This window comes from Trachurus japonicus, chromosome 17 (genome assembly GCF_045865225.1).
Source record: "Trachurus japonicus isolate A0001 chromosome 17, Traja_1.0".
NCBI classification, from domain to species: Eukaryota; Metazoa; Chordata; class Actinopteri; order Carangiformes; family Carangidae; genus Trachurus; species Trachurus japonicus.
Genome location: NC_140923.1, coordinates 270,108 through 281,842, shown reverse-complemented (window position 1 = coordinate 281,842; position 11,735 = coordinate 270,108). Strand labels below are relative to the sequence as shown.

General features: G+C 38.4%; 1 protein-coding gene across 1 annotated transcript in view; it reads right to left on the bottom strand.

The window, feature by feature from the left end:
• Positions 1 to 1,082: 1,082 nt before the first annotated feature.
• Positions 1,083 to 11,735, bottom strand: part of LOC146969653 (M1-specific T cell receptor alpha chain-like) — a 73,388-nt gene continuing 62,735 nt past the window's right edge. The window contains exons 3-6 of the mRNA XM_085804456.1: positions 3,147 to 3,356; positions 2,847 to 2,897; positions 2,634 to 2,741; positions 1,083 to 1,123 (exon numbers count right to left, since the gene is read on the bottom strand). Coding sequence (XP_085660582.1) covers positions 1,083 to 1,123; positions 2,634 to 2,741; positions 2,847 to 2,897; positions 3,147 to 3,356 — 410 coding nt within the window. The remainder of the gene's footprint in view (positions 1,124 to 2,633; positions 2,742 to 2,846; positions 2,898 to 3,146; positions 3,357 to 11,735) is intronic.

The following is an 11,735-nucleotide window of genomic DNA, read 5'->3' as shown; positions in this document are numbered from 1 at the left end:
CTTGACAGGTAAAGGTGTCATTCAACATGTATGAAGAAATTATCAGAAAGAAAAGAAAAAAGTGGAAGTAGGTCATTTGACAGTCAAGTTTGAGAATAAATGAGGAGGCCTCATCATGTTTGCTGTGCAACATCATGCTAAGTGTGTATTTGATCTTTTCAAGACTTAACTGGAGCATACGGTCACTCATCCAGAAGGAGGTGCTGGGTGGTGATTTCATCCATTTTTAACTTTGTGTCATTTAAGTGTTATTATATAATGTTAGAAATAATAATAAACCAAATGTCACAGAGATGAGGTGGACGATCAGGAAACTGATCAATACTGAGGTTGAAACAGTGTTCAGACATGTATCAGTATATCAGTTACTGCAACATCATCAGCCTGAGTGTGTGCACATACATGTACTCGTATGTATGAACATATGAACAGTATGTTCAAACACTTCTACCCCCCGTTTCCCCTTTTTTCTTTTACCTAATTCAATTACAGTAATTCATTTATTCATTAATTCTTTATTTTCCTCTGTTTATCCCTCCTATTTCTGTTGGGGAGGAAGCACATGGACACTGATAGCAACTGCTGATAAGGATGGTGAGATATGCAGGATCTTTTTTCCTTTTGTGATTTTATTTGATGTAGTTTTTTACTGCTTTATTTTGTGTAAGTTAATACACTTTGTTATGATGATATGATGGAGACTGATGAGCTGTTTGTCAGACCTGATCAAGTCTCAGGTCTGTTGTATTGTCTTTGCTCTTGGACGTCTGCATGGTTTTGTTTTGTTGTTTTGTATCATGGGCCTTGGCTCAGTGTCTAACATCATCATGAGTCATGAGTCAGAGTTGTGACATCACACTGTGAAGAGCCAATAGCAGCGGAGGTGAATGAAGAAACACGACGACAGTGAGTGAGTTGTGTGGTTTTTATTGGAGCTTCGTCACACACACACACACAGCAGATCATTTACAGCAGCACAGACACACAATAACTACACACAGCTTCTCCTCACTGGTAGGGCTATGATGATGATGATGAGGATGATGATGCTGCTGTCAGCTGATAGGTTACATGTTTACGTGTTAACAGGCGTGAAGCAGAGCAGCGACTGGTCTCTGATCAGCTCCTAAAACACAGAAACAAACGTTTGTTACAATCACAACCTGGTTTCACTCACAACAACAAACACACAGGAAACAGGAAGCTTCTTTTCTTCACTTAAACCATGAAAAAACTGAATGTATTGTGTTACTTGTATTGTATTGTATTGTGTTTGGAGATACTGTGTCATTCTGTGTTTTTTCCAGCTGCGTCTTTTAGCTAAAGTTCAAATGTTTTGAAGCCATCCATGCTTTAATTAGTTCACAGTTAGATTATTGCAATGGACTTTTATTCATGTTGGCGTCTCTCAGTCCTCCATCAGTCGCCTGCAACTTGTGCAAAATTCCGCGGCCCGTCTTTTAACCAACACTCACAGACAATGTGCACATTACCCCTGTTCTTAACTCCCTTCACTGGCTTCCTGTCCTTTTTAGAATGGATTTTAAACTTATAATGTTTGTTTTTAAAGCTCTTAACGGCCTTGCCCCATTATATTTATCCGAGCTTTTAACCGTCCGAGATCCTGGTAGAGCTTTGAGCTCGACAAATCAACTTGTACTGGAAGTGCCCAGATCTAAATATAAACAGTGGGGTGATCCTTTCTTTTCATCAACACATCAATATACCACAGTGTCAGCAGAGTTGTCATATGTAGATATTGTGAGTGAATGTTTATGGCCGGTATGCCTGAAATAATGGAGGTATAGTTACTATGTGTGAATGTTTATGACCGGTATGTCTGAAATAATGGAGGTATAGTTACTATGTGTGAATGTTTATGACCGGTATGTCTGAAATAATGGAGGTATAGCTACTATGTGTGAATGTTTATGACCGGTATGTCTGAAATAATGGAGGTATAGCTACTATGTGTGAATGTTTATGGCCGGTTCGTGTGCAGTAATGAGTCCGGCTGCAGTCATGTAATACCTGCAGTGTTTGAATGAGATCGGCAACAAAAACGTGAATATAGATAGAATATAAATAGTTGTTCTAATATGTGGATAATATACCATGTCGTACTGTAATCTGATGCAATACACCTGGCACTTTAAACTGATACAACTTGGTACCCATGATGCACTACTGCACTCTAGCACTTGTCACTTTGACCCAGCACTTTAGCACTTTAGCACCTTGCACTTTATCTCTCAGAAACTCTTTAGGTCCCACTACCCATGGAAGTGTTGTTAAAATGTTGTCAAAATGTCAGTGTTTTATTTAGTTATAGTTGTTTTGTTATGTCCTTGTTGTCTGTATTGTTGTGTCGTTTATAATACTATGTTTTCCTGTCACTGTACTGTTTTTATGTTTTGGGACTCTGGATGGAAATTAGCATCGCTGCTATAATCCTGCACATTTACATGTTTTTATATGTTCATTGATGTCACTGTCCCACCCAAATAAACAAAGAAAGTAGAGTAAAGTAAAGTCGGTGTTACAGTGTGTTGTGTTGTGTTGTGTTGTGTTGTGTTGTGTTGTGTTGTGTTGTGTTGTGTTGTGTTGTGTTGTGTGTTGTGTCGTGTCCTCACATTGACTGATCCAGAGGCGCGCGGTCATCAGCACGTTGAAGACGACGGTCTTGATGAAGAGCAGCCGGAGGCCCAGCACCACCAGGGAGACCGTGTTCACCGTGGGGTCTGCAAACAGCACAACACACACGTTAACACACACACCGACACGTTACAACACACCAACTCGTTACAACACACCAACAGGTCGTCACAGTGAGGAAGTGAACTCACCTCTCTCCAGTTTGTCCACACACGGCAACGCCTTCGCCTCTGTTGCTGAAAAACAACGTCAACTTTTATTAGTGACATTGAAATCTTTGATTAAAAAAAACACTCAGAACTCTCTCTGTTCATTCATTCTCTTTTTTCTCACTGAAAACATCATTTAGCATTTGAATATTACATTTTAGTTTGAAGAACTTCATCTTTATAAGGAAATTATTTTATTCTTCTTTATTTTTCCACATTAAAAGAAAAAATACATATATTTTATTTTTGTTATTTCATTTACAATAAAGCTTTATGACTGACCATTAGAACATTTTCCTTCCTCCCCGTCCTTCAGCAGCACCACACTGTTGAACAGGGAGTCTCCTGAGATGCGAGCCGAGTCAGACCAGTAGAGTCCATCTTCAGGCTGAGAACTGTTGAACCTGCTGTATCTGCTGAAGCCCGTGGCCAGACAGGCTTTCTCCCCTTTGTCATTTGTCACAACATATGGGGTCGGCTCGTAGTCGTCGACTGAAAAACACAAAAACAGAGCAGCCAGAGGTCAGATTAGGAGAACAAGGAGAACAAGGAGAACAGGTGAGAGCGGTTAAGTCACGTTTGGTTCCTGTGGAAAAAGAAGGAGAAACAACCAGAAGCAGATGTAGAAGACAACATCTGTCCAATAACCGTCCAACATCTGTCCAATAACCATCCAATAACCGTCCAATAACCATCCAACATCTGTCCAATAACCGTCCAACATCTGTCCAATAACCGTCCAACATCTGTCCAATAACCGTCCAACATCTGTCCAATAACCGTCCAACAGCTGTCCAATAACCATCCAATAACCGTCCAATAACCATCCACCATCTGTCCAATAACCATCCACCATCTGTCCAATAACCATCCAACAGCTGCTAACATTTCCATATTTCGCACATTCTGTGACATAAACTGTAAACTGTCCCTCCTCTGTTGCTCACCCTGAGCTTTCTCCTGGTTTTCCCTGTTAAAAGGGTTTTCCATGAGGTTTTCCTCAGTGGATGTGAGGGTCTAAGGACAGAGGATGTTGTTATGATGGGATGTAAAGCCCTTTGAGACAAACTGGTGGTAAAAACGGGCTATACAAATAAAATTGCCTTGCCAAATTGCCTAGCTGTCCAATAACCGTCCAACATCTGTCCAATAACCGTCCAACATCTGTCCAATAACCGTCCAACATCTGTCCACACATCAAACTGAATCACAGATGCTGTTTCTTGATTTGCTCTAAATGAAGAAGAATCGACACAGCAGCAGATTAAACTACTACTCATACTAATACTACGACTAATAATAACAACACATATTTATGTAGATGCTTTATAAGTAACTCACACAACAATCAGTTCTGACCCAGATCCAAACAGGACTTTGTTGCCATGGTGATTCACACAGCAGATTGTGTCGTTACAACAACCACAGTTTGTGCTTCGTTAGTTCCACACCTCTGATTTCATCGTTAGTGACTCACTCATTACCAGCAACAGTTTAAACCACAACCAACACGTTACTGGAATTAAATAATAAAACTACAACACATTACTGGAATAAAACTACAACCCGTTACTGGAATAAAACTACAACCCGTTACTGGAATAAAACTACAACCCGTTACTGGAATTAAATAATAACCCGTTACTGGAATAAAACTACAACACGTTACTGGAATAAAACTACAACCCATTACTGGAATATAAAACTAAAACTACAACCCGTTACTGGAATAAAACTACAACCCGTTACTGGAATATAAGACTAAAACCACAACCCGTTACTGGAATAAAACCACAACACGCTGATTTATGGCTGATGAATCTGTGTCATTTCCATTAAACTAAGTTGTATAACATGTGAATGAAGTCATGACTCACTTACTGGACACAACAGTCAGTGTGAGTCCAGATCCAAACAGGACTTTGTTGTTGTTGTTATTCACACAGGAAGTACACCACTTACAAAAACCACTGCAGTAGTTCAACACACAGTCCCATCATTCATGTTCTTACATATATAAAACCACTGCAGTAGTTCAACACACAGTCCCATCATTAATCTTCTTACATATAATACGTATCTTTTCAGTCTAAATATAAAACAGTGTTTGGCTTCTTGTTTCAGTCTGAACCTGGACATCTTCAGTTTGAAGCCACATTAACTCAAACAAACACAACGATGCTCCTGACGTTTTATATTAGTCATCAACTCCATCTTGTCTTTATGATTATTCACTTCACTGTGTGTTATTCACGTGTCCGTTCAGTGTTGCTCCACTGCAGCGTACTAACTCAAACCTCAGTGATAATAACAATGTTGGTTATTTAAAGCAGAAGTAAGTGGTCCGGTCGTTTTGGCTAATGCTGCGTTCCAGGCAGGCTTTTGAAACCGTAAATTACAGCTTCATGTCACAACTTACGACTTTGTAGCGTTCCAGGCAACCCACTCGTGTTTCTCCGACCTGTTTTACCTGTGAAAGTCACTATAACGGCCACTCGTAACTTCTGACCCGTGAACTCGTACCAGATCGAACTGGTACCACTTCACAGGTCGGAAAAACACCAGTTACGAGTTTCCTTGTTGGATCATTGGATAAAGGTTGTAGGATACAAGGAAAGTTTTCTCCTGGGCTCAGAGCAGAGCAGAGTGACTGACAGACCCGTGTTTCAGACCAAACACTCTATAGAAGTGATTGCTGTCGGAAGATACAACTATTTAAGACTTAGATTAACACAAACATTCACCTTACTTCTGCTTTAACTCACTTTTGTCGACCTGGAGTTTGGATCCAGCTCCAAACAGCAGTTTGTTGTTGCCAGACTGTGTCACACATTGTTGTGTTGTTGGACTTTAACCAGGAAACACTGAGCTCACAACGCACAACGCACAACGCTCTACGCTTCAAATGTCCGACGCCGCGGAAAAAATGAAGAGATCATTTAGACAATTGTTTCTTTAAAAAGCATCTCTACATGTATGGCACTCATTCCATCCCAGCTTTTCTTTTTCAAACACCAACACAAACACGACTCAGTCTACACAACGAGACACTGATGAGGTCATCACCTGAACCACATCTGGTTTTATAGGAAGATTATAAATAAAAACCACTGCTGGATTAAACATCCACATTATCTCACTACAACTGCTTTATAAACTCTTCCTAAATCAAAATATTTCTGTTGTTTAGGAATGAATATGAACGTGTTTTCTTTGCGTTAGCTATTATTCAAGGTCTGAAAATACTCGATTTCTTTTTTGTTATTTTGACCAGTTGTAACTTTCTGCCAATAAATGCTGTAAAAGACTTTTCTTTTCTTTTTTCTTTTTTTAATTTTGGGAGAAATGTTGTCATGTTCATTTAACTCAAACACATAGCCTACCTATAAATAGTAAAACAAACATAGAAACCGGTCATTTTGAAGTGGTGTTTGAGTCGATACGACCAGAAGAAGACGAAGACGAGCAGCTTTCACTTTGTTTCTATGTTCAGGTCTGTTTCTGTTTCAGTCACTGTGCTTAAAACAATCCCATACGCCGACGATGTCATGTTATACATTTATACATCATTTACCTCCGGATCAATAAAATATCAATACATCTATCAACCTAAAGACGTTGTAAATATAATTAACGTTAATAATGGCTGCCCTTCTTTACAGGAATGTTCTCTTTCAAAGTTCAGTTATATTTGGTTTCAATTCACATTTTTACTTTGGTTGTTTTTCGTTTTGTTTTCTTTAACATCATATGACTCTGCTGAAAGTTGAGTTTTTTATATAAGTGACAGTTGGTACAGTACAGAACAGTATAATACAGTACAGTAAAGTAAAGTACAGTACAGTACAGTATAGTAAAGTACAGTACAGTATAGTGCAGTACTCACTGCTGTGGACGAGGAGCTTGAGTCCAGGTCCAAACTGCAGTTTTTCAGACCCAGTCCCCGTCTCACAGTGGATGAAGTCAGAGCAACAACTCACGACCTGTTGTTGAGTTTCTACACTGATAACTTATAACCTATAACCCTACCCAGCTGCAGAGTTATTAATCCATACGAGCAGAAGAAGATGAAGACAAAGACGTGTTGTGTGTGTCTGTGTGTCTGGACCGGATCTCACACAGCTTCAACAGTTAAAACAAAGAATCAGTGAAATATGAAACTTGTGGTTAATCTTCGTTAATATTCGACTCTTCACACTCACGTGTCTGGACAGAAAGTCTGATTCCTGATCCAAACAGGAGCTTCATGTTGTTCACACACTGACTGAGCTGCCTGCAGAAACACCACTGTTTCCATGGTTACAGGCTTCAATAGTCTTTTATCCAGTGGAAGTCAAATGGTTTTAGTTTTTTATTTTATCCTTATTTTTTATCGTTTAAATCGTCTTAAGTCTGAACAATCAAAAACACAGAACTCCTGAAGCTACGTTGTCTATTTATCTGGACAACACACACACACCTAACTTTATTACATTATTATTATTTATTATCATTTATGTGATTATTATTAGTAGTAGTATAGTAGTATTATAATGTTGAAGTATTTATAGACTTTGTAAAAAGGAGTTTTGAAGATGTTTACATCTGTTGGTTCAGGTTTAGTTTAAATACTTTCTCTATGGTTGAATATTAAAATGTTGTAAATGTGGAGACGAAGCTGATAAATGTAATGTAACGTATTGATGAACAACACTGGTCATTTTATACTCTGTCTTCTTTTTAAATGTAATTCATATTATTTTTATTCGGTCTCATTTTCCCTTCATGTTTTTACCGTTTCCACTCTGACGTCAGTGTTGTGTTGTGAAGATGTTTTTCATGTTTTCCAGCTGCAGGTTGTGTTTAATGTGAATCGTTTAGTTGAGTTGTGACTCACGTGTTTGTGCGATGACTTTAGCTCCAGCTCCAAACACCAGTTTGTTACCAGCAGCGTTCACACAGTGTGCGACCGCAGCACGTTAACACACAACTATACAACGACGACTGAAGCTTCAACACCGTGACGCGTTCACAGCCGCGTGTTTTTCTTCACGTCGATACGACTCATCACTGATGCCACAGGTTTCTACATCTAGGACTAAAACACATCTGAAGTGAAACGTTACAAACTACAACTTCACTTCTATTTACTAAAATGATCTGGCTCCATTTAATTATGATTCTACTAATTACAGTGATTGATAATAGTAATAATAATAATAATAATTACAGTTAAAGTCACAGAAACAGTGATGTTATGATGTTCAACAACTCACGAGTCTCAACGTGAAGTTTGATCCCGTCTCCAAAAGTGAGTCTGTTCCCGACATTCACACACTGACTGAGTCCAGACCAATAACCACCACACACACACACACACACACACACACACACACACTGCTGGACCTATGTAGAACTGAACCACTTGGTCATTGATGTTTGACAGGATGTGGACAGCAAAACCCAAAACTGACTGTCACGACACCATTATGACAGTGTAATGAAGAAATTCTGCCACCACTTTGATCGATGTCAAGTTGTCAGAATCAAGACATCCCAAACAAATGAAATGTCAAGTTGTCATGACAAAACCGAATGACACTTAATGACAGCAGTCCTAAACGATTATGACCTTGTCACTGTTATGACGATGCTTCAAGTAAAGTGTTAGCGAGTTATTAATATTGATTAACTAGAGACTCTCAGCTCTTCTTCACAGCTGCAGCTGGAAATAAACACCTTTTATATTAAATCTATGTGTAAAGTTTCCTCAGCAGCTGTGAAACATGGATCAGTTACTGAACATGAAGTTGTTTAATGTTTAATCATCTTACTGTTGTGTATTTTCAGCTCCGTCCCGGCTGCAAACCTCAGCCGCCCCGACCCGTCATTCACACACTGACACAACGCACAACACTAACTCAACTCCCCCAGTGTGTGTGTGTGTGTGTGTGAATTATTATTACTTCTTAGAAACAATTTTAAAGTTTGATTTGTACTTTTGTTCTGAAATGTAACTCCAGTATGTAATGTTGAATCATTTCTCTCTTTGAACGTGTAGCTACGTTTGATTTTTTAAGTTGACGGTCAGATTTCTTTTATTTTCCTCCAAAGCATAATCACTTATTATAATAATAACTTAATGGAAACCATTTATACTAATATAACATCAGATTCTTATGAGATTAAAGAGCTGAATGGTGTTGAGTGTGTGTGTGTTTATTAATGAAGAGTTGGACTCACTCTGGTGGACCAGGAGTTTGGTTCCAGGTCCAAACTGCAGCTTCTGGGAACCAGTTCCAGTCACACAGTTCACCACAGCTGAGCAACAACTCACAACTGTCTACACATCTACACACTACTGCACTGTCTTTTATCACCAACTCACTATGGGCTGGGATGGATCTCTGTCTGTTTCTCTCTAACTTATCACTGGTTTTTATGGGTAAATGAAACAAAGTGGAAATGTCACTATGTTAATTAACCTGCATTGTCCCTATCAAATAAACTGAATTCAATTAAATTAAACTTCACTGTTGGTGGTGGTGAACCAGTTTAAACCAGAACAAAGTCCACACAAACAGCAACACTGACCAGTGTGAAGCTACGGTTTGATGAGGGTCATTGAAGAGTCCGTTTGATCACTTTCTCTTTATAAAAGCTAAATAAAAAAAATGTACAAACTAAGAAGAAAAATGTCACAACCTGAACCTTCGATCACAAGAATGAAACGGACTCACTGTGTTGGACCGTCAGTCTGCATCCAGAACCAAAGGTGGTTTTACTGAGTCCAGAGTCAGTCTCACTGTGGCTGCAGCTACGACACAAACTGACCTCAGATCAGCTGCAGTGTCGGCTGTTACTCCAGACAAACACTCATCCAAGTAGCTCAGGATTATTAAAATGTTTATGGCAAGATTAAAATAACTGACACAACAACCATCAGTATTTAGACTACATGTAAATATCTGAACAACAGACGGGTTTAGAGTCAGACTGAAGCTGATTCATCTTCTGTGGAACTATCCAGTGTCTGTTATTTTAACTTTTAACTCAATTTTTTTTTTTTGCAGTCGCTGCAGACTGAGGACTGCAGACTCAACTTGTAACTAAACTTTAGTGTAATTACAATCTTTTTTTAGATACAAATTCAATATAAAACAGTGATGCATGAACAAAATGACTGTAGGTTTTGAATATCTGGGTTTTACTCACTGTTCTCTATCATCAGTTTGGTTCCGTTACCAAAACTAATCTTCCAGTTTGCTCCTGAGGAGGTCACACTGTGGTTCACAGCCACACAACAACTACACAACAACCACACACTGTCTGTCACCGTCCAGCTTCATCTCATCATCTACACACAGCTCAACACTGGAAAGGCTTTCATTCACATTCTCTGTTCAATTCTTTAGTTTAGTTTAGTGTAGTTTAGTTTAGTTTAGTTTAGTTTAGTTTTTCCTGTATTTGTTCAAGAGGGACAGTGTATTTGAACATTTAAATCAAGATAAAAAGTAAATTAACCCAGTTCCTACAGCCAAAGTCCCCCTGCCAGAAGGAGCACTGGAGCAATGAGACGTATAATAATCCACTGGATGAACCAGGTTTGGTGTTTACATGGTAAAAAGCAGCTGTGGTTCTGATCCAGTGTCACAGCGGTTTAGTTTGACGTGTTTCTACTCACTGCTCTCCACCGTTACTCTGATCCCTTCTCCAAACAGCAGCTTCAGAGATGAAGATGAGGATGAAGTCACACTGTGGATCTGCTCTGAACAACAACACCGCTGCCCAGTAGCTACAACACAAGCTTGTACACATTTTCCCAGATTCATAATTTCAACACTAGATCAGCAAATAATCTTCGTCCCACTTGTTTTAAGTTTCATCTTTCTCTCAGTTCTCAATTAGATTTAGAGTTCTGCACTTTTGGAATTCATCACCAATCCACCTTAGAAACTGCACAAGCATAAATTAATTTAAGAAACAAACAATTCACTTTCTATTGGCCCAATTGAGCAACGCACAATCCACATAGTTCGATTTTCTCTCTCTCTTTTTCTAATTGTTTTATGTTTTGTTTCTCACATGACTGTAAACTGAATGTATGTTGAATGTTTATCTTTATAAATTTATGTTGAATGCTTATTCTTAACAAATGTATGTTGAATTTTCACACTATATAGATTTTCTCTCTTTTTAATAGTTTTATGTTGTTTTCTCATTCTGTAAATTAAATGTGTGTTGAATGTTTGTGTCTTTTGGAGGAAACTTGACTTGACTTGACCAGCCCTTAGGGTTTTTTTTTTTGCTTTCTCTACTGTATACTTTGTATGTCTTTTGTTGTTGTCTTTCCACTTTTTAATATGCTGTTTTATACATCTTTTATGTGCTAAATAAAAATACAAATACAAATGGTACATTACGTATATAGGCTTAATGATATTCATTTAAACAAGTGATTTTAGCCCAAGAATCATGTAATATATCATTAATGGAATTGTGATGTTTTGTAGGCATATCAGATGACTTTAAAAGCTGTGGTTTAATTAACCGATAACGCAGGAGGTTTTTTTAACGAACTGTAAGTTAATTGTTATAATGAACCGGAGCTTTGACGATAAATCTATAACTTACTTGATTCAACTTTCAGTTTTGTGCCGAAGCCAAAGACGAGTTTGTTGCTGGAGAAATCCTTCACACAACAGGAAACACGACTACGTAAACCAACATCCCATAACATATGATAACATACCGGTCATACTCTACACTCAGGTTACACAAAGGAATTGAGACAAATATTTGTTTTGGTTGTTTGTCCAGAAATACTTGTTGTGTGGTCACTGTGAGATTATCCAGTATTTTTTTACTTCATTTCCATGATGACTTGATCTT